At 52.2% G+C, this 21,358-nt stretch overlaps 10 protein-coding genes across 10 annotated transcripts in view; 4 read left to right on the top strand and 6 right to left on the bottom strand.

The window, feature by feature from the left end:
* Positions 1-1,613: 1,613 nt before the first annotated feature.
* On the top strand, positions 1,614-2,914 carry BO97DRAFT_97103 (uncharacterized protein). The gene is made up of 3 exons (XM_025701169.1): positions 1,614-2,134; positions 2,503-2,719; positions 2,855-2,914. Exons 1-2 carry the CDS (start codon positions 1,836-1,838, stop codon positions 2,627-2,629), a joined length of 426 nt encoding a protein of 141 aa, XP_025550674.1. The 5' UTR covers positions 1,614-1,835; the 3' UTR covers positions 2,630-2,719; positions 2,855-2,914.
* A 277-nt stretch (positions 2,915-3,191) lies between these two features.
* On the top strand, positions 3,192-4,694 carry BO97DRAFT_346969 (basic helix-loop-helix domain-containing protein; the record flags this gene model as incomplete). The annotated part of the gene is made up of 1 exon (XM_025691835.1): positions 3,192-4,694. One exon carries the CDS (start codon positions 3,192-3,194, stop codon positions 4,692-4,694), a length of 1,503 nt encoding a protein of 500 aa, XP_025550673.1.
* A 991-nt stretch (positions 4,695-5,685) lies between these two features.
* Positions 5,686-6,979, bottom strand: BO97DRAFT_406159 (putative mitochondrial 2-oxodicarboxylate carrier protein). The gene is made up of 5 exons (XM_025695357.1): positions 6,877-6,979; positions 6,811-6,821; positions 6,730-6,759; positions 6,579-6,665; positions 5,686-6,505 (listed from the first exon to the last, which is right to left on the bottom strand). The coding sequence occupies exons 1-5, from the start codon at positions 6,952-6,954 to the stop codon at positions 5,794-5,796; spliced, it is 918 nt and encodes a 305-aa protein (XP_025550672.1). The 5' UTR covers positions 6,955-6,979; the 3' UTR covers positions 5,686-5,793.
* Positions 6,980-7,009: 30 nt separating this feature from the next.
* On the bottom strand, positions 7,010-8,848 carry BO97DRAFT_478525 (putative GPI anchored protein). The gene is made up of 2 exons (XM_025700635.1): positions 8,080-8,848; positions 7,010-8,011 (listed from the first exon to the last, which is right to left on the bottom strand). Exons 1-2 carry the CDS (start codon positions 8,747-8,749, stop codon positions 7,389-7,391), a joined length of 1,293 nt encoding a protein of 430 aa, XP_025550671.1. The 5' UTR covers positions 8,750-8,848; the 3' UTR covers positions 7,010-7,388.
* Positions 8,849-10,142: 1,294 nt separating this feature from the next.
* On the bottom strand, positions 10,143-11,516 carry BO97DRAFT_454040 (NAD(P)-binding protein). Its single transcript, XM_025699096.1, has 2 exons — positions 11,037-11,516; positions 10,143-10,964 (listed from the first exon to the last, which is right to left on the bottom strand). Exons 1-2 carry the CDS (start codon positions 11,412-11,414, stop codon positions 10,386-10,388), a joined length of 957 nt encoding a protein of 318 aa, XP_025550670.1. The 5' UTR covers positions 11,415-11,516; the 3' UTR covers positions 10,143-10,385.
* A 1,299-nt stretch (positions 11,517-12,815) lies between these two features.
* On the bottom strand, positions 12,816-13,744 carry BO97DRAFT_425512 (uncharacterized protein; the record flags this gene model as incomplete). Its single annotated transcript, XM_025697074.1, has 2 exons — positions 12,816-12,848; positions 12,926-13,744. The coding sequence occupies 2 exons, from the start codon at positions 13,742-13,744 to the stop codon at positions 12,816-12,818; spliced, it is 852 nt and encodes a 283-aa protein (XP_025550669.1).
* A 1,101-nt stretch (positions 13,745-14,845) lies between these two features.
* Positions 14,846-15,790, top strand: BO97DRAFT_425511 (uncharacterized protein; the record flags this gene model as incomplete). The annotated part of the gene is made up of 1 exon (XM_025697073.1): positions 14,846-15,790. The coding sequence occupies one exon, from the start codon at positions 14,846-14,848 to the stop codon at positions 15,788-15,790; it is 945 nt and encodes a 314-aa protein (XP_025550668.1).
* Positions 15,791-16,177: 387 nt separating this feature from the next.
* BO97DRAFT_415096 (terpene synthase family protein) lies at positions 16,178-17,662 on the bottom strand (the record flags this gene model as incomplete). The annotated part of the gene is made up of 8 exons (XM_025696376.1): positions 16,178-16,519; positions 16,550-16,583; positions 16,658-16,747; positions 16,859-17,012; positions 17,092-17,157; positions 17,235-17,253; positions 17,330-17,453; positions 17,538-17,662. The coding sequence occupies 8 exons, from the start codon at positions 17,660-17,662 to the stop codon at positions 16,178-16,180; spliced, it is 954 nt and encodes a 317-aa protein (XP_025550667.1).
* A 1,496-nt stretch (positions 17,663-19,158) lies between these two features.
* Positions 19,159-20,218, top strand: BO97DRAFT_443851 (NAD(P)-binding protein; the record flags this gene model as incomplete). The annotated part of the gene is made up of 5 exons (XM_025698409.1): positions 19,159-19,409; positions 19,462-19,562; positions 19,629-19,934; positions 20,008-20,143; positions 20,204-20,218. Exons 1-5 carry the CDS (start codon positions 19,197-19,199, stop codon positions 20,216-20,218), a joined length of 771 nt encoding a protein of 256 aa, XP_025550666.1. The 5' UTR covers positions 19,159-19,196.
* Positions 20,219-20,323: 105 nt separating this feature from the next.
* Positions 20,324-21,358, bottom strand: part of BO97DRAFT_443850 (uncharacterized protein) — a 1,737-nt gene continuing 702 nt past the window's right edge. The window contains exon 2 of the mRNA XM_025698408.1: positions 20,324-21,126. Within this exon, the coding sequence (XP_025550665.1) occupies positions 20,424-21,126 (703 nt within the window). The 3' untranslated portion in view covers positions 20,324-20,423. The remainder of the gene's footprint in view (positions 21,127-21,358) is intronic.

The raw sequence follows: 21,358 nt of genomic DNA, 5'->3' as shown, positions 1-21,358 counted from the left end.
CTAGCTCTACCTTTCCCCCCACCCTTTTTGCCAGTGTTTTGGTTCTGCAGTGTTATTTCCCTTCCAACTTGATCTACTTGTTATTTTCATCAGAGAGAAAAGAAATTAATAGTCATTTTTATTTCTCGACTCCCCCTTGAATTTCTCATAATCATTTTAGTAACATTCTACCTGGCTGAAGAACCGGTTTACGCAAATAATTTCTGTGGATGGTGTGTTAAGCCTCGTCGATTTGAGGATCGACGCCCTGCATGACCTGAACCATGATATATCAAATGAGACGAAGTGAAGAAACGCCGTGGATGTCCTTTATAATCTTCTTTTCCTTCTGCACTGCCAGCCCTAGGTCTCGCGGTTCCCGTTCTTGTACCTATAAAGTATACCCTTCTCCCAACTTACTTTTTTCGTTTTCGCCATTGTGTTCCTGGCCGATAACGCTGGGATTTCCCTTCTCGAGTGACTGCATTGCCCAGCTGTGCTGAGCTGATACGACACTGACTTTATAGCCATCTGCTCATTCCCACTGGTCTTCCGGATTACGCCATTTCTTTCGTTTTGCTCCTGCGCTGAGCACGAACCCCTCATTGCTCACTGTTGCGACCTGTTGCATCCATAGGGTCCATGTAAGTGTTCACAGCCTTAGGTGTCCTGTTCTTTCCCTGACCCCGAACGCCCCGACACTTGCCCATATAAGCCAGCCAGCCTTCTTCTGCCACTGCGATAAGGCTGCCTGTCTGTTCAACACGTTGTTGTCCTCCACGCTGTTTGCTTTTTACTTTCTGCCTGACCTTGTATGTAAAGCCTGTGCGGCTCAAGCCTCCCCTCCACGTGTGAGCTTCTGTTTCCGTCTGCCTTGTTACTTTGCTGTCCTCTTTGTCATCTCCACGTCGTACTCTTGTCTCTATTTGCAATCGAGTTTTCACGCCAATACTGATTGTCGCCCAGGAGATCTATGAAGAAGCCAACTATCTATTTCGATTATATCAATACCTGGTAAGCGTGCAGCGACTTTCATTTTGTTTGATCATCTTTATTTTTTCCCTTCTGTTCCCTGGCACATGTTGTTTTTCGTGATGTTATTATCTACCTTCTACAAACCCATGTATGCGTGCGCGCGCGCGCGCACACACACATACTTGCGCAGTTTCTCTTTCTCTCTCGCGCGCGCGCTCCCTGCGGCCGCATCCCTACCGCGAGATTGAGCGGCCAGTTGGGCCAAGACCTGCACCGGCAGCCGAAACCCTCGGCTGCAGCCTTGAGAGCGAAACAATAATATCGATTGTTACGTCACCAGCTTGAACAGTCTGGGGTAAGACCGAAGGAAGAGGAGGGTGCAGGAGGGGTGGCCTCTCAGCCCCTGCAGATGCTCTAAGCGGGGGCCCAAAATCCATCAAGCCCGAATCATTGGGAGTACCATCTGGCGCCTGGGTGACGATCCAACGTGGTCCGACAATGTCCGTGGGGCATCTCTTAGGGTGGCCGAGCCGTCCTTGTCTCACGGACCCCGAAACGGGAAGATCTGTCCGTCTCGCGTGAAGCGCGGGGAATGGTCACCGAGGGGTAAATGAGGAGACTGAGAACAATTGGGGGTTCCAAAAAGGAATGAATGGATGAATGAGGGCAGAAGAATGTCTTTCGAGGCATTGCCATCATTATCACGATTCTCTATGCGCACCAAGACATTTATTGTCTGGGGTTGGGTGGCGGGATGAACCGAAGTGTCAATCCAGGACGGGGTTATCCGATGTCTGGGGGAGAAAGACAAAAGGGAGAGAGAGACAGAGAGACAGAGAGGGCATACTGCCGGGGGTGACCGCCTTCACTTCTTTTTTACAATGGTTCAGTTTGTCCACCGCCTCTTGCGCTCTTTGCGCCTATTGATACTCTCTGTCTCTCTCTCTTTCTCCCTCCACAGCCCACTTCGGACTACGCTCTTCCTTAAAACTACCCCGGACACGAACCGCCCGCCGCCTCACAAACTAAACTCACAACGCCTCAAATTCCCAATCTTCCCCTCCTTCCTTCTTCCTCTTCCTCCTCTTCTTCCTCTTCACTTCCAAGTTCAAGGCTCTCTCCTATTCTTCCTCAACTCGAAGTCTCTTCCTCGGTGGTCACATATCCCAGGCTATTTCTGGTTTGATCTGACACCTCTATTTATCGGGTTGTCCTTATCACCACTGCCACTGCCACTGCCACTGCCACTGATTCATTCCCCTTTGATCCTCCCCTCCTTCTCTCTTCTCCCCCCCCTCTCCCCAATTTCGGTCCAGTCCGTCGCCTCCGCGGCCCCATTTGTACTCTTGCCCGCCTTTCTTTCTGTCTCCTTTATTTTTTTCCCTTTTGCCTCGCTTATGGCCACCCAACGGAGCTTTCTCCTTTGATCGCCGCCCTGCTCTTCTTCTTTTCTTTTTTGGGTTCATTTTCAGCTCTGGACTTCCATTCCCCAGTCGCTTACCCAGCTCAACCTTAAATAGACATTCTGATTTCGGTGCGCTCGACCAGTGACAGCACAAATACCTCGGACTATTCTGGTTTCCGCCAACGACTCCTGCCCGCTTTCCAAATCTTGCTTTCGCCGAGCACCCTGGCCATCGCGACAACCCCTCGCATCACCTTCGTGCCATTCTGACCCCCTTTAAACCAATCGCATTCTCCATCTATCCAGGAGGCATCCCCAGGCTTGGCTTTCCATTGCTAGACTGAATTTATCTTGTTCTTGGTAAGCGTTCCCCATACTTGTCGGGGGGTCTGAGCCACCCCCGTCGGTGTCCGCCGATTCAGACGGTGGCTCATTGCCACGCCCACTTCTCCTTGTTTATGAACCACGCTGACGAACTGCTGGGAATTCCGCTAGGCCATTAGATCATCTCCGGCGAATACTTCTCTCTGCCGCACTCCTTTGATGAATCGACGTCACCGTTTGTTGATTATACAACATCCTCTCCACTCTCTGCTCTGCCGCTGAGACTTATCATTCCACCACAAGCTATTGATCATACTTGAAATCCTAGGCTTGGTACCCATCAAGCCATCCTCTCTACCAGGTTCGCCTTTGGACCGTAAGATTACCCTTTTTGATAACACCGTTGGCGTGGACTAGAAGGCCGGCGCACAGTCGCGGGGAAATGGCGGCAACTAGCATTCTCATCAAGACTGAGCCTAACGATCACAGCAGTGACCCACACCAGTTCATGATGTCGCAATCCGGCTATTCAATGTCAAACCAATTCGGGAACCCCAACGATGGGGTTGACCCCTCGGAGTTGAGCATGCAGAACGGTGGCTTCATGTCGTACCCGTTCTCCTCGCAGCAGAACCTCTCCTCCAGCTTCAACTTCGGCAACTCTGGGATCGATACCGATGAGTTGCTGGACTTGGAGATCAACGGCCAGAATGGCGTCCAGCAGAATTACCTTCAGGACCAACAATCCAGCGCGGGGATCTCGATGAGTCATCCTGGCCCGATGTCACAGATGTACTCCAACACGCCAGATGGAGCTCCCATGCACAGTCCCTTCATGCACAGTTTCAATTATGACCACTTCCGGAGCATGGGCCAGCCAGGACAAGCGGGGTCTCATCTCCAGGGTAATGGATCCCATTTTGACCAGGGTTACCTCAATGCCAAGGCCCGACCCAGCATACAAGCGCTCGACCGTGCCTCGTACGATGGACGCAGCCCGATGACCCCAAAGACCCCTGCGCTGGGCGCTCTGACCCTCGGAACTCCGGAATCCGGAAGCTTCCCCACGCAACCCATCCGGACTGGCCTGCAGCATCGGCACCAGAAGACTCTGTCCAACCAGTGGGATGGTACCCCCGGAAGTGCGCATTCCTATGTGGAGTCTCCCATCTCGTCCCCGGGCCATCCATCTCACCACGCTGGGATTTCTGAAATTCTTAAATCAGGCAAGCATGCGTCCTTGCCGGCCAAGGTTGATACGCATATGCCCGGATCTGCCCAGGATCTAGAATCGCAAGAGGCGAAGCGGCGCCGTCGTCGAGCGTCTCACAACCTGGTCGAGCGCCGGCGGCGAGACAACATCAACGAACGTATTCAGGACCTGTCTCATTTGGTTCCTCAGCATCGCCTGGAGGATGATAAAGTTCGCAAGCAGCTCGTCAACAATACTGCCATGTCCGGCCCAGGGGCCACTGCGAACGCGGCGACATCCTTGCTGGCAGGAGGGAACGGGCGTCGTGCCACTGCTGGTAACATCACCATGGGCCTGCCAATCGAGGAGAAAGAGAAAGGTCCCAACAAAGGAGATATCCTCAACGGAGCCGTCGGTTGGATGCGGGACCTGATGTGGGCTCTGCATGTCAAGCTCCAGCAAGAGTCGGAGCTGGCCGAATTGATCAGCAGGCTTGGCGGCACGTGGCCGTTTGAACAGACCGAGGAAGAGAAGCGCATGCGCACAGAGATCCTCGATGCGTTAGAGAAGAACGATCCTAGCTCTTTCGCTTACAGCCGAGCGCCAGGCAGTGGTCTCCGGGTCCCCAAGCACACCAACATTGCGGGGGATTCCGTCAGCGGCAACGGAACGTTGAGCCCCCAGAGTCTGAGTCCACCCTTCAACAGTGGCAGCAGCAGCAATGGCGGGGGCACCGGACAAGCCCAGTATTGGAACAGCTCGGGCCATGCTGGCATGAGCTTCAAGGAGGAGGATGAATACGCAATGGAAATGAACTAGAGCTGCGTTCTGGCCGAGCTCAGTCTTCCATTTCTTCCACGATTGCATGTCATGACCTTGTTGTCTACAAAGGCGTCATATGGGTGACGGGCGTACACGGAAGTTTTGACAGATCTCGTCGAGGTTAATGGTTGAGATGTCTTTTTTGTCTCGTTGGTTTCAGGGACTGTTTTATTTCTGCTGTTCTCTCTGCTTTTGCATCTCGGTTTTGGATGGATTTCCCTTTGGCTTATTTTGTGCTGCTTCTGGACTCTTCGCTCTCCTTAATGGTGACTGATGTCGGGCTCGATTTTCCCTTGACGTACATGTTGTTTATCTTTTCTTATTCTTGTGTTTTACATCGATACCCTTTTCCCTTTAATCTATACGCTTGAAGTTTTGGTTCACTGTTGTTTTTGCTGGCTTCCCATTTCTCGGGCGTTATTTCACGATCTGATTTCTCGATATTTATAATACAAGTCTCATATCACTATGCATGTGATAATCCAAGTCTCCACTAAGTAAACCTGCATTGATCTACACCCGGGACTGGTATAGTAAAACCAAAAACCTAAAGACTGGTGGACGGGTCTCATAGGGCACCGCAATGCACATAGATCACAGCGCAGACGCATCTAAGAGGACGACAGATCCCAACCACTCGGACGAACTCCTGTAGGTCCATGGCAGCCGTGAATGGACGAGAGAACCCCGGGGATCCCACGTGCGCAGTCCTGGAGATGCCCTTATCGCCGCATACTATTTAACGCCCTTGTCAGTCGTGGTGCCGGGGTACATACAGTAGTCAGTCACTTAGTACGGACCTAACCAGACACCTCACTACATAAACTAGTTCTCTTATACTAGTTCTATAAGGCGACCCGGGGGAGAACCCCCGGACCCCCCTTTCCTTCAGCTCCCTGGTAAGCTCAATTCTTACACTAGTTCTATAAGCGTTCCGGGGGAGAACCCCCGGACCCCTCTTTTCTTTCAGCTTCCTGGCAACCTCAACCCTTGATAAACCGTGACAATTACACTATTCGCATGGAATGCAATCAACCGTCTATTGCACAGAGACCCCTCTAATCTCCTATCCTGTCCGTCTATCAATGAATAAAATCTACTCCTCGCGCATCTTGCGAAAGAAATCCATAACCCCAGTGAACACGACCAACAGAATGCCCCCACCAGGCCCCAACCGCAGCACCTTGGGAATGAACCCCTTGTACAGCGCCGCGAAGCCCTCCTCCTTCATCACCGTCCCAACAGCAGGCCACGCCCAGTTGTACTTGGGCACCTGGCCCGGCACCTTATCGGTATTCTGGATGCGGCTCTTGACGACGTCCATGGGCGTGTTCAGCAGCGTGCCCGCCGTGCCGCCGATCGTGCCCGCAATCAGGTCGTTGCGCGTCTGCTGCGCCTTGTTGCCCGGCGCCGCCGCAGGCAGCTGCGCCCGCACCTGGAAGATGCACCCGAAGTAGCCCGCGTTCCACAGGATGTGCCGCCACAGCGTCGACTCCAGCCCGTTGTACAGCGCCAGCGGTCCCTCCGCCGCCACGATCTTGCGCACCACGTCCAGCATCCCGTTGTACTTGCCCGCCGATGCGCGGTCCTGCAGCCGGATCTTGACCAGCTCGAACGGCACCACCACGAACGACTCGGTCGCGCCCGCTGTGGCGCCCGTCAGGATGGCCAGGGATTGCGTTTGCTCCGCTGCGCCGAAGAGGTTGCGGTAGAAGCTGCCCCAGCTGTCGTTCGCTGCGAACTTGGTTGCGCGCTTAGGCGCTTCCATTAGAATTGGGGCCGAGATGCCGCGGTATAGGCGCGAGAAGCTGGGTTGGGGGTGGTGTTAGTTCGTGGGGGGTTATCTGGAAATTGGGAGAGGATAAGTGGGAGCACACGCACCCTTCGTTCTTCACGATCTTGCGCAGGCAGTCGAACATGCCGTTGTAGTGGTCGCCGCCTGCCGTCGCGGGGCCGGTTTGTAGCTGGCTGTATTCACGCAAACGATATTAGTTTGTGGTGGTTGGATCGGAGTCCGGAGGGTGCTTCTTACACTCGCGTCTTCACCACGTCAAGTGGGTACCTGGTCCTGCTGTTAGTCCTGACCGACATTCAGGTAAGAGCCGCTGCATACATGACTAGAATCTGATAGATAGTGTGAGTAGAATGCCCAATGTCAATGGGGGGATCACGCTCCTACCTCGGACACACCAGCCACCGCACCAGCCATGAACTGGTACTGGAAGGGCAGGGGCTTCTGCTGGTTGTTGTTCGACATTTTGTGTACTGCAATTGAAAAAAAAGGATGCAACAACAAAAGATAGAACGCAGAAAGGTAAAGTAGAAGAAAAGGAAAAGGAAGAAGAAGGGATGGTGGGCAGAGACAAGAGAAGAAAGAGGAGTTGTTGTTGTGGAGGAGGTTGACTGTCGGAGTTGCAAGGGCGGCATCGGAGCGGGTCGGGGCTGGAGGCCCTCAATCCCTCCATAAATCCTCAGGCTTCACCGGGATTGCTCCCGATCGGGTAAAGTAATGCGCCCCGCACGTGCCCGCTCGCTCGCCCCACGGGGCTCTTTTTTACGCGCCTGTCACCGTTGGTGGATGGTTCGAGTTTCGCTTATCCGCATCGCTTGCATTACTTTTACCTTTATCCGCATGGGCCCAGAAAACTGCTTGCACTTAACCGTCGTGATTCTTCGTTATACTCATATTCGTCATGTCATGTTGAGAAGCCCTGCCACCACTACTGCTACAATGCTCACCCCTGTCTTCCCTCCGACTTTCTTCGCCGTCTGACTTCCCCCACTCGTCGGCTGCTCCTTCGAGACCGTCTCCGTGGCTGTCGACACCGCCGTACAGCTGGTGCCGCACCGGTATCCCGTCGGACAGCAACCACCACCGACCGTATCCGCGCAGCTGAACCACCCACTCGCGCACCGGCCCGTGCTGCTGCTGCTGCTGCTGCTGCTGCTGGTGGTGGTCGTAGCAGTCCCCGTTGCCGTGGCCTCCGGGATCACGATGGTGACCCCGTCACTGGCGAGGGTAGTCGAGGGGATCGCGGGACAGGAGGTCGAGTCGCAGTCGCGGCCTGTACGGCAGCAACCGCCCTGGTAATAGGCCGAGCAGGCATAGAACCCCGTCGGACAGACCGACACGGTCGCAGAGTCGGTAGTCTTGCTGGTACTGGAGCTGGTGGCCGTGGAAACACTCGTAGGCCGGGCGGGCGGGATCAGATCGCCCGTGGAGAGCGTCTTGGTGGTGGCGGCGACGGTCTGCGTCGAGGTGGACAGCATGACGGTCGAGCTCACGGTCACCGTGATGGTGAAGACGCGCATACCTGCTCACGCGACCACGCATTAGTACTGCAGCCTTTGCCGACAGATCGAAGGGACGAGGGCAACGTACATCCACCACTCACGCATGCATACCCCGGAATGCAGCACCCCCCGCCCAGGGACGACGGACAGCTGGAGTAGCCGTCGGCACAGGCGCCGATGGTGCCCGAGCAGGTCTTGCCCCTCGGACAGCAGCCCACATCCCCGGACCCGGTGTCCTTGACCAGCACGCACGTATCGTCCGTGCTGCAGCAGCTGTCGGGCCGGTCGATCGCCGTGCAGTTGGCGGTGCCGCTCGGGCATTGGAAGTCCCGCCTAAGAAGCGGTGAGAACGCCGCTCCCCATCCGCGCCCGCCCTCGCTTCCCAATCCCCCCGAGTACGAGGCGTGGAAGGGGTACGACTGCGGTTGGAAGTCGACTTCTTCGGTTGTTTGCAGGCTCTCCGACCGTCTGGCTGGTGAACTCAACTCATCGGAGGTGTTGAACGAGTAGTTGTTGCCGGTTGTGTAGTTGTCGTCGTCGTCAAACTGCCAGTAATCCAGATAGAACTTCTCCCCTTCGTCCTCGGTCATCTTCCTGACCCCTCGTATGGGCCGATGTCCCAGGTATGACTCAATCAGCGCATTGCGTTGGATGATCTGATCGAGTGGCGTGGTGTCGGAAGTTGAAACATTGCTGGCGGCCACAGAGCCGGCGAAGGAGGGCCCTACAACGCAGGCCAGGAGGGGAGCGAACAGCATGAAGTTGGGATTGCGACCAGAATGACGGGGGGTCAGCCACACAATCCAAAGAGTAAGAACTAGTGTGTAAGTGAAGTGCTTTGCTGCATGAAGAACAAGGTACTGATCCCAGCTGCTTACCCAATTGGGGTGCCGCCGCTTTTATGAGGGCAGCACGTGAGCGATAGGTCTGTGCTCTTGGGACACTCACCGATTGCTCACGAGCACGCACCTAACTCCCACAAACCATGTAAAACTATAGATCTACAGTACAAACCCATGAAATCTGAGGACATCACCAAGATAAGGGCCATTTATTTTTTTGGATTGCGGCTCAAAACATGAAGCTATGCCTAGAATAGGATGACGGACGCTTGCTGATCATTGATCAGAGGTATTTTTTCCATCGCGAACATAAGAGATAGCGTCTGCCCGCTTCACCTAGGACATATGTCAATCATGCATCTTCTCTCGCATACATCTTGGAAGTCGTCTCTCGAGCCCTGCCCGATATTTTGTTTCTATCTCACCTGCTGAGCTGCCTTTAGCTTCACATACAACCCTCTACTTCCAAGATCGACCGAGATGAGAAAAAAAAGGAAGGCTCGCCATGAACCGACTCCGCCAGCAGCGAAGCTACAATGCGGATACCTACTCATCGAGTGAGCGTGCTCAAAGGGTCAAGAGGTGGAGATTCCTTCACCGAAGTCTCAGGAAGGCCACAGAAAAGGGAACCCGAGTATGAAGAGTCAGTCATCAATATCAAACTCTTAAACATCGAGCTGTTCTCACGACTGAGCTCTATGATATAAGTTGGGTGTGCGGGTGCATCCCGTCAAGGCCGCAGGGGGCGTAGATCTGGGGGTCGTGTAGGCTGTAGAAGCCTCCCAGGGCCAGGGTAGTGCCATGTGGAAGTCTATCGTAAGTCTTAGAGATAAGCTTCTCGAGGCTGTGGGGGCTCTTGCCGCCCTTTCCACGGCGCATCTCGCATCTGTACTGTGGGAAGCGAATCCCTGCGGCTCATCCCATCACACCCAGTCAGCAACGGCTCCGGGAACAGTCTGCGCAATCAAACCAGACAGACTACATGCATGTCTCTTTGTCTAGCGCTTAGCAATCTTTTCGCCTGTCTTACAAATCCATCTGAAGCTGGACAGTTGGGGGGCTAGCTATCACCATGCCCTACTTAGCTTGCCCCAACTCCTTCACATCGGACGAACACTTTTAATCGAAAGATACCACGTACAGCGTCTAGGGTACTCCGCGATGGCGCCCTTTTCCAGCCTGCGGGCCACATTGAGTCAAATTTACCCCCCAAAGCCACCTTTCACTGGAGCCCATGTTCCCGCCGGCTCGCTACAGGGCCGAGTGTATATCGTGACGGGCGGAAACGCGGGGATTGGTCTGGAGCTAGTCAAGATTCTTTATGCCGCTGGGGGTAATAATCTACGTAGCATCTCGTTCCAAGGTGAAAGCGCACAATCTAACCCGACATCATCCCGAGTCAGACTCCGACTTTATATATCAACATATAACAGGACAAAGTCGAGGCCGCCGTCCAAGACATCACAAACAAGTCTTAAAACCCCTCGACGAGCGGGAGCCTTAAATTCCTGCATTTGAGCCCTCAACGACCTAGAGATCGTAATAACACAAGCTAAGCGAAGCGCCTCTGGAAATAAGCCTCAAATGGCGTCACTTCAACGTCCGGGAAAAGATTATTATGGACCTGACCAGGGGGCCTCCAAAACCGGCCCTGTCCCTGGGCACCCTTGACCATCATCCAGAAATCCAGCGGGAAAGGGCTTCCCTCGCGCAGTGCCGCTGGCGCCGACGACGGGTCTGCGATATACGCATGCATGTCCTCCTCGCTGATGAAGACCTTCTCGACGGGCCGCTTGGCATATTTCTCCAGCAGACTTGCAATCTCGTTGTAACTGATGTGATCACTGACAAAATTCAGCGTCGCATTCTCCGATCTCTCCGGGTGGCAGCAAGATTCGACCAAGTAAGCGGCGAGGTCATGGCGGTTCGTAAAGTCGCATCTGGCGTTGGCGTCTCCAACTATCCGCAGCGTGTACTTGTCGACGTCCGTCTGGGTCCAGGGGCACCATGTCGGCTCACGATCTTGGTCATAAAAGTCGCCGCAGCCGATCAGTGTGTATGACATCCTCCCCTCCTTCACGGCAGGGTGGTGAAGACATTTCTCATTCGAAACTTCTTTCATGTCCCATATCTATACAAAAGTAATATGAGTCCACAAGCGCCATTGCAATTTCATGCCCGATGAGGGAACAACTTAACTTACAGGATGAAGATACCCCCAATCATCGCCCGGCTTGCGGTAGATATGATGCATGCCATACTCACTCGGATAGAACCTCTTGACGCCGGCAACATCCGCTGCATCCTGGATCAGAGGTTGCATTTCCATGCCTTTGCCACCGAGGGCACTAACCACAACATCCACCCCCTGCAGCGCAGTGGCGATCTCCTCTTTGCTTGCTGAAGTAATGTCGATGAACTTCGCGTCGACACCGGGGTTCCTGCGCGCTTCTTCGTCGTGACCCGGCTGCACGACCTGGATGAGTTTGAAGTTTTGTTTCTTGCACTTTTGGAAGGCTTGCACGATGAGTTGGCCTATTTGGCCTGTAGCCCCGAATATGGCCACTGTTTCGAATTTCATGATGGCAGTTTAGTTCTTAGCTGATAGGATTGTAGTAATCTGAATATAGTAACGAGAAATCAATATGGGGAAATGCTTTCTAGGATTGATTTCTAGGTAAATAATGATCCGAGTTCTTCTATTTGCATCATGCTCTTTTATGCAGTGGAGTTAACCCCGGGAGCGGCAATCATCGCAAGAATCGGGATCGGGTGTGCGATGCGTAAGGGTAGCGTCATGGATTGCGCACCAACATGATTCGCGGGTTTCATCACTCCAAATGCCGCTCGGTTTGCCGAAGGGATTCATGATGCCATAGAGAGGTAAACAGGGCCACTCTAATTGATTATAAATAAGCTCTGTTCACGGTATCAACCATGACTAGGGGAATATCGTACTACGCGACCTTTCTAAGATGCCAATAACACAATGAACCCGCTCATGAGCACTGGTGTCGTACGGTACGATTAGGTCTGGAGAATGGAAACTGAAAGATGCTGAGCTTTGTCCTTCGAAAGCGAAAGAATTGCTGGTTGAGGTTGTGTTCTTAGTTGTCTGCCAGGCCGTTTTGTTGACAGGCCCAGATGGTGGTCCTGGTGTTTATCCATCACCCGCGAGTTATGGATCTTGAGAGTAGATCTTACTTAGAGAATAAGACATGAATGCTAGCGATATAGCTAGGAGTTGGATATGCCCGACAAGTGGCGCTGCATCCGACGAGGCCAAAGTCGGCGATCCGGTCCTGTCGAAACAGAGAACAGCCTGAAGCTACCAGCACTGTTAGATTGTGAACTCCAGACAGGAAGCGGCTCCGTTATACATGCGAGCAATTGCAGAGGCAGAGAATAAGAAAGTGAGATTGGATTAGGGGGCGTTGGGAGCGTTGTTGGCGTTCACCGGCAGCCTTCTCGCTTTGCCTGTGCAAAAGAGCTGGAGCAACCCGACGTGGTCAATACTGAAGGCATGGGGGCTCCGTCCGGGCAGAGCTCCATTGCTCCCGAGCAAAGCACGCAGCTGCCGGTTGAACTTTTTCTGTCTTGTTCGGCATGAAAGGATTGCAGAATAACATAATCTTCGAGGGTGCATGAAGTAGATCCGCGTGGCATCGTCTCTGGTAGTGCAGAGGCTTTGATCGAGGGCTGGGCCGACGCCTTCACGTGGATTCTGAATCAGAGAGAGAAAGATAACTTCTTCTGTCTATTGCTAGGTACAACAAGCCTCTTCGCATCGGGCCCTCTTAGCTGTATACCATATAGCGCAGTGCCTCCCCGCCTGTACCATCTCTTCTCTGGAGGCTGGCTGGTAAAGCAAAGACGGCCTATATCGTCATACAGACTCCGAAGCCCCAAGAAATCCAAGTTCGGCATAGCTGTAGATATTAAATGAAGAAGACTGTTAGAATTTCCTGGAAGTATATACATATCATCCAGGCTCAAGCTCACCAGCCGAGGCATTCTGCGGAAAAAAGTCAAGACTGAAGTCTCGGGAGCTAGAATTCCTTGAAGAGAACACTTCTCCAGGTTCGCAAATACACACGACATGCCCACCGGACCAAAAAACTCTAGTTCTTCAGTAGACGCGTCTGTTTCCTCAAAGTAGTCTTCATACACCCACGCAAGGCGTAATTCTTCGAGTAGGGGACACATGTTTAGGAGATCGCAAAGTGATTGGGTATTTTGTCGGGCGTCATCCAGGGTCAGCGGTAAACGATACACTCCGCTCTCATAAACCAATCCGCGGGTCGAGTGCCCTAGGCTCAGGCTGAATTTCCTGCAGTTCTGCAATGACGTTGCCAGGTTTTCCCTGTGGCGTGATAGAGCAAGGGTGATATCACTGAATGCCAAACTGCCCATATTTGTCTCCACCAGCTCATAGGCTTCTGTGAAGATCTCCAGTCCGTGAATGGGGATCTTGGTTGTCGCGATGGCGGAGATGACCACGTGGAACACCCGGGCCGGGATGTCTCGGTCATCTTCGTCGTTGTTGATCTCAAGCGAGATAGACAAGTAGCTATCCTGGTGAGGCGATGGCCGGTCGCGTATGTTTTCCAATGCTTGCGATAGTAGCTCGGTTGCAGTAAGATCAGCACCGGTCTGCTCGCGTTCCGGCCAGTCGTATAGCGTGAGCCGTTGAAGCCAGAGACCAACCTGTCCTGGCTGGGTGAAGCGAACCAGCTGTTCCAGGGAGGCTTGGGTCATTTCCAATCTTCTGGAAGAGAAGAGCCGTCGCAAGATAACAGCAGTGGAGGTTTTGGATGAGATGGTATGGCCAGTCAGGCGGAGAGCGCAGATATCCGGGAAATCTAGCCAGCCCACCACTATTTCCACTAATTCTGTTGGAAGGGTCTCCATACTGACAGAGTAAGATGGAGTAAAGTCTGCCGTTCGAAAGAAAGAGGAGGAGAAGGGGAGGAAGGGGAAGCTTACTTTTAAAGAGGAGATCAGCTTTAGCGATTCTTGGTGGTTACATCGCGCTGGTTTCCCCATTGCCCCCAACCGACAGGATCACTGACGCTCGGGCCTGGGATGTCAAGCTTGTTTAGCTTGGATTGGTCTCCCGGATTATCCAATTTATCCAGATCATACAGTGGGGCAATTCGAAATCGCTCCTCCCACGCTGTCAAAGGCAGATAGATGCCTGTAAGCCATCTAGAACCGGAACATGAAATATCCAGGCGGCCCATCTGAGCTCTTTATTAACAAAGGGGAAATCCCGGCAGGGGTCTTTGTGTGAGATTCTTGCGTAAAGATATATAGGGAGCAGGTGGGGAAGTAATCGAAAGGCAGGCAGCAATCGACCAATCGACAAGATTCTGCTCGTTTGTCTATGATGTAGCACAAGAGATGTTTACAGTAGCACAAGAGATTATTGCTTTTCATTGCGACCTCTTCTTCTTGTCCTTTCCACTCACCATTTCAGCTGACGAGAGAAGAGACATTCAGCTCAGAAACCGTAAGGGAGGCGCAAACTTGCGATTCGAATATGATGCACGAGCCCCACGTCCATGAAGCCTACTGCTTACAATGTGGCCTATACCGGTCACGGTAGTGATGGTCATCGTTGCGAGTGAACAGTGACCAGTGAGTGTAGAGAGAGATAGCATGATGATCAAGTGGCAGAGACTGGTATCTGACTGAATAAGCCCATGGCTATCAGGAGACTCGAGGTGAAAAGGGTTGAGATGCGCGAAAGGCATCTTGTTGCCTGAGGTTGGAGACTCGAGACTGTAAGTATGTGAGTGAAAGGACTGGGCGCCGAGACTGTGAACCGAAGAAAAAGGCCATCAGAGAAACGGAGGGGTTAAATTGAAGTGTTGTGTGAGCAACTCAAGCATGATCTTGCGTCCACTTCAGTCATATTTCCGCTCATCACTCACCCAGACCTACCGTCCTTTCTTTGCCTCTCCACTCCTTCATCCATACCCGAACAACTCGATTCTCCCAAACGCCGCAATGACGGACTCAGACGAACTGAATCTCACCTCCTCCGAGACGAACCTTTCGACAGTCGTGCCAATAACCGAACCAGTCGAATACCCGCGCGTTTTCGGTATTAACGAGTTACTGGAGGAGATCCTCATGCAGCTGGATACTCGCACTCTGCTACTAGCATCTCGGGTCCATCCCTTCTGGTTTAACCTGATCAAGAACAGCAAGAAAATTCTACGGGCCTTGTTCTTCCTTCCGCACGAAAAAGCGATAGTCGGCCAACCGGGCATCAAGAATCCGTTGCTGGTAAAGAAGATCTGGGACGAGTTCCTTGCGCGACGTCTTCACACTCGCCAGCGGCCCAAGAACGAAGACGCGAGTGTACCGATCATAGCGTCTCGAGAGCGCGAAGAGGCATACTCCCGCCCCGAAGCAAGCTGGAGGCTGATGCTTCTCCAACAGCCGCCGACTTCCATCTTCCGCATCTTTGTCTCACGGAGCTCCAGAGATCGCATGAGGCTGGACTATACTCACGGTGTGTGGAAGTTTGACGACTCTAATGACGACGCTGATGACGAGCGTGATCATCACGTACGGCTGGGAGACTTGGAGGCGCTGCTCGACCAGGGTTGCCTCGCGACAGGTTCGTCGCCCCTGTTGTTCTGGACGACTTGCAACACGGACAAGTGGGATTACGAAAGCCCGCGCGAGAGCAGGGTCGAAGTGCGGAAATATCTCGCCCTGTACGACTTTGTCGTTCATGCGTCGTGGGGCCACTCGAGAGATGTTCAACCTCGGTGGAATTTCTGGAACTGGCTCGACCGCAATAAGATCGGTGTGCGGTGTGCGCGAGATATTTCGAACCACGCTTCCATCCAGCTGAAATATGAAGCGCAGCGAGAAGAAACAGAAGACGTACACCGAGAACTGGCGCGTCTATTTCCATCGTGTGTCGTCGCAAGCGAGTGACCTGTCTCGTCGTTTGGATGTCGCAGATCCGACTAAGGGTGTTTTGCACCAGGTGTTTCAACTTTTTTGTGAAGACCTTGGCTTTTATGAGCACATGATCTTATGGAAAGGCCTGGATAGCTCTAATCAATGATTTCTTACTTTTCTGATATCGTTTTTACCTACATTGTATTTTAAAATTCAGATGAAATCTCTCGATCCTTCGTCAGCCTCAATGGTTGCTGGGGGCGCGATGTTAATTGTAACATATTTTTCCTAAAAACTCTTGTGACCCTTCCAAGTATGACGCCCCTACTTTCTATTTCACCTACCATTACCGATCACAATCGAACCAACACAGTCCAACCTTCGGAGCACCCGTCCACCAAATAACGATGATTCGACAGCCTAATCAACAGTCAGCCTTCCACACCCATCCAAACCAATCTCAGACAAAACTGACGACCACTTCAAATTCCCCAGAATAGCATTCTTGCAACCTTGAATCAGAACCGCAATATCATCTCGTTGCTGCCTCCATTCTACACCGCAATACTCCGCGGATGACAAAAAAGACCGTTCAGCTTCATCCAACCGGACCCTAGATTCCTTTAGCTCACCCAGGACCTCGTTCAACGCAGTCTGCGCATCTCGATGACCCCCGTGGAACATCTTCAACGGGATCACGCTGTCGATCTGGTCTACTATCTGCGTAGCTCTGTGCCCAGTATTGTTTGTCGGAATGGCGATCTGGATGGTTCCGGAGATACAAGAACATACTAGTTCTTTCTGGAGAGATACGATGTCATTTACTCTTAGCGGGTTCTATATGTTAGTTCGCTCAGCATCTCCTAAGCGGGCATTTCTTGATCGAATTGAATGACTTACATGATGCACGAGAAGGCCGTTTCCTGGAACATAGCATGGATGGACGGGTGGTTGTACACCCAGTTGGGAGTATTCAGGCCGTATGCGTACCTGTCGTTACGAAATGCGATTCACGAGTATTTAGTAGGCTGGCACTCCGAAACAAAACTTCATTACAAATGAAAAGAGATAGGGAGTTTAGGCCACAACGGTACTACTCACTCCATAGTCATGAGACAAGGGTAAATCCCAACGGTCTGCATCCGCGTCTCCATGTATTCCTCCCACGGAGGGAAATTGGTCATCCATTGTTGCTGGACGTTGCAGACGGCGTTGACAAAGTTGTACATTGAGGCTGCGTAGCGGGCTAGGGCTTCTATACAGATGTCAGAAAGATGGAGAAGGAGGGAAGGGGATGAAAGCAGACGGAAGTAATCTGTGAGGGAATCACGCACCTCTCGAGTGACCCGTCTGCAGCGATTTTCCGATCTTATCGGATTGGAGGTCGCCGCAGTCGATCTCTAATACCCGGGTGTATGCTTAGCGGACTGTGGTTTTTCCTCCCTGGGTTGATGCTCTCGCGGACTTGGAGATTTACCGTCGTCCCAGATGAAATACTATTTCTGGTCAGTTACTGAGAGAAGGTAATCTGAAGGCTTAGGCAGAAATAAGCAAACATTCTTTGGGTCTTACCCAATACATAAACTCAGCCAGAGGACGGATTCGCTCGAGCGAACTACCAGCCCAGAAGTAGCCCGCCACCTGGGCAAAGTCTCCTTTCCTCATCTTCCTCCGCTTTTCGGGATCGGGACACCATCTGTAGCTTATCTCAGAACCTAGGCAGTAGGCAGCAAGACATAGTGTCTACAGGTACGGGGTCAAAGGAAGTAAGTCGCCGTACCGCACTACAAAGTCATCTTCCAGCTCATGCCGCAGTTGCTCCTCGTCCGGATGTCTCTCGACGGTCCATTCTGAATATAGTGATGCCACCAGATCCGGGACCTGCAAGGTTTGCCCTTCGATCATTTTTAAGGAGGTCGCTTTGATTTATATTTTTGTTGCAGCGGTGTGGGACGGTGATTATCTGGGAGAAGGTCCAGCTCTCCAGAACCAGGCTCTGAGTGGGCTCTATATACCTTGTTGTGTAACGCGCTACAAGCAAGCAAGATTCTATCGTGACAGCCGTATCGACAGCCTGACTACTCAACATATCTTTGCGTACTGGGTTAGTTGTGGGGAAATATAGGGATTGTCGGAGGAAATGTTCCAGAATGCTCACACCGGGCCTATTCTGTGGAAACTAGGTATCACAGAAACCAAGAATGGACAGAGTTGATCTCCCTAGTTTGTTGCAGGAAGATTATGCAGGTAAACAAACTGGGTATTCTCGAGGCCTGGATAGATAGTCGGTCTTCATTTGAAAGCATAATGGCAGAAGCAGGCCAGGATGATTAGGTGAAGCTGCCTACCCGTGTCTCACAGGTAATGCTCTGGCGCGCCACAAAAAGATTATCAAATCAGAAGGACGTCTGCAATTGAATCTTGCATTTATTTGCAGACTCAGTGCAGCCAGCTCAGACCAAGCGCGGAATAGAGTTTCGAGTCATTGCTGAAGGACTCGCTTGATCATCCTGCATGAAGCATTTCACCCGACAAAGAGACTAGTCTCAGCCACACCGGTCATTCATGGAGATCACTCTACTGATCGATGAATTGGTGCAGTTCATCAGTCTTGCAAACAGCAAAGCAGTATATGGCTAATCTTTGCTTGGTCGCTCGCAGGCTACTTCCTTCTGAGAGGCCTCCATCACCCTTATTGGCACCCCTGCGTCGGTTCTCGGGGCCCAGGCTGGAGCTCGAGAAGATGCACGAGCAATATGGTAAAATTGAGCCCACCGGACCAGATCAATGTTTCTGTTATGAAGTTGGCTGACAGACATACACCCATCAGGCCAAGCCGTGCGCATCAGCTCTCGGGAAGATTCATATCAAAGACCATTACTTCTACAACAAGGTCTAATCATGTGGCCATCATCGATGAGAGAAAGACCCTAAGATGACGCCTATGTTCTTCTCTTCGCCAGCCGCGGTGGCAACGATCGACCATCTTCATCAAAGTTTACCAAACATCTTGAATTCTCTCTTCTTCAAACGAAGCGTCGTGAGATGGACTCTCTGCTTACGCAGCAGATTTCGAAACTCGAGAAGGGCCATGCATAAGCATACTCGACGGGGAAGATCATTCTTCTCGACGCGGCGTTCGCTGCGCGAGGCCCACAATACGGAGGTAGATAAGTTGGTAAGAAGTGGTATGCAAGCCGAGAAGTTCAGCTTGTGGACCCAAATCAAGGGTATTCATGAGGAACTCAAGCATACCGGAAAGGCTGTCAAGACTGATATCAAGGATGCTTCAAAGATCGACACTTAACCCCATCCGGGCAAAGATACGCCGCTAATCAAGCCCCACCTAATATACGAAAGGCAACCAACTCTCTGATCAATGCACTTTCACAAAACAACCACCTCGCAATCTTCAACCTACCCAAGCACTCATCCCACCATGGCCCCCGCATCAACCTGGATCATCGTCGGCGCCTCCCGCGGCATTGGCCTTGAATTCGTGCGCCAACTTCTCGCCCAGGGCCATAAGGTCATCGCGGGTGTTCGCAATCCGTTTAAAGCGCAGCAGCTCGACGAACTGGTGGCTACCCATCCCAATGAAGGGAACTGCCGAATCGAGGAATGCGATATGCTGAGTGAGGAGAGTATCATCGTATGAAGCTTTTCTTCTAGCTCCTACTTCACTTCAGACTAAGCACAAGCAGACCTTCACCCGGAAAATCACCATCGACCCAACCACAACAAACGAGATAACCATTATCCTAAATGCAGGGATAAACGAATATCCTAACCGAGTAGCAGAGATGTATGTTTCCACGCCCTTCTTTCCAAGGAGCGGAATCCCAAGCAATAATACTGATACACCAATTAGCTCCTACGCCTCCTTCACCCAGCACCTCCAAACCAACACCATCGGGCCCCTCATCTGCGCCCAGCACTTTCTGCGCGTTATGCCGACCACCGTCAAACCAGTGAAGATCGTCTTCATCTCGTCAGACTCAGGATCTACGCAGTTGTTCCGCGCCCAAGAGGACGGATTCGGAGTGTATGCCGCGACTAAAGCGGCGCTGAACCAGGGGCTTCGGCATCTGGCTGCTGAGCTTGAGCGGGAGGAATCCCGCATCAAAGAGGGGACCAGGACGTGTATCTTGGCCATGCATCCGGGGGAGGTCGAGACGTACGTCTATCTCTCTGTCATGGGGTTGAGCTCTAGTGCTGGGGATGAAGCTAACACTTGAGGGTATCTACAGGGACATGGCGAACGTGGACCTTCCTTGGGAGATTGAAGGCTCGATCCAGGTGGACGAGAGTGTGCGGGGGATGCTGGAGGTTATCCAGGCAAAGCACCAGAAGGATACGGGGACTTTCTGGTGCTGGGATGGCAGGGTAAGTTTTTTCCTCTCGTTGGTTGTAATGCATTGGCTACATGTGGGCTAACGAAGATAGGCTCATCCGTGGTGAAGCCCTTGTACTGTACTACAGTGGCCATGCTTGAAGTGTGGTAATCTTATTTATTAGACACTGTACATATGCTACCCGACAACAAACAGTTACCGTAAGATGCCTGATGTAAATTCACCACAGAAACGTTCCATCCCTCCCCAGACACGACTTCGCCCATCGCCATTCTTCGACTAATCATGTGCAGTACTGCTCATTGTAACGGTTAGCTGTTGATGAGTCTAATGCGGAGAGGGACCGACGTCGGTATATGTTTAATGAGGGGTGTCGACGTCTCAACACGTTTAACAGGAGATGTCGACGCCTCAACATGTTCAACAGTAGATGTCACCGTCCCACGGCGGTCTTTAATAGGGCGTTTCGAGGTCTCGACACGTCTAACAGGCACCACCCTCTTCTCCACACCCTGCTGCCCCTCAGGGCCCTCCTCCTTCTTCAGCTTCAACTGCTTCTTGAACTCCCTCCAATCAATCCACTCCGACCTTCTCCTCTTCCTGAACCAATAAGCAGCAGCATCCCCCTTCTCCTCCCTGATCTTCTCCTCCCGCGCCTTGAGATCGAGCTCCTTCTTCTTCATCGCCACAAACGCCTTCTGCTCCTCCTCCTCCTCAGGGGACGTCAACGGCCGATAAACCGTCAACGGGTCCATCTGATCAACCCGCCCCACAAAGTCCCACCCAAGCGCCTCATCCACCTGAATCACCTCCTCGATCTCCTCAACCTCCTGCTCAGCAGCCGGCTTCTGGCCCTGCAGCTTCAGCGTCTCCGCCTCCCTCAACTCGCTCATCGGCACCGATCCACGCCAGGCCTCGCGCTTTAGCACGCGATGATGCTTGGGCCCTAGGTGCAGGACGATCGCGGAGTAGTGGAAGGTGTCGTTACGGGCTGACACTGAACCGCCCAGACTCCTGTTTCATAATATCAACAAACAGGTCCAACAGATCCAATGCCCAAGTGGCAACAATAGATAGTAAATCGAGCATGTCTCATCAAATACCACCCCATAGGAGAAAAAAGAGATAATAGAGAATCTCGTAAATACCACCCCAAAGCAAGAAAACAAGAAAACACCCCCAAAGCCATGCCCCGCCAAAAAAAAAAAAAAAAAAAAAAAAAAAAAAAAAAAAAAAAAAAAAAAAA

This window comes from Aspergillus homomorphus, assembly GCF_003184865.1.
Source record: "Aspergillus homomorphus CBS 101889 unplaced genomic scaffold BO97scaffold_22, whole genome shotgun sequence".
Classification (NCBI taxonomy): domain Eukaryota; kingdom Fungi; phylum Ascomycota; class Eurotiomycetes; order Eurotiales; family Aspergillaceae; genus Aspergillus; species Aspergillus homomorphus.
Note: the sequence above shows the minus strand (reverse complement) of the source record. Positions and strands in the feature narration are given on the sequence as shown.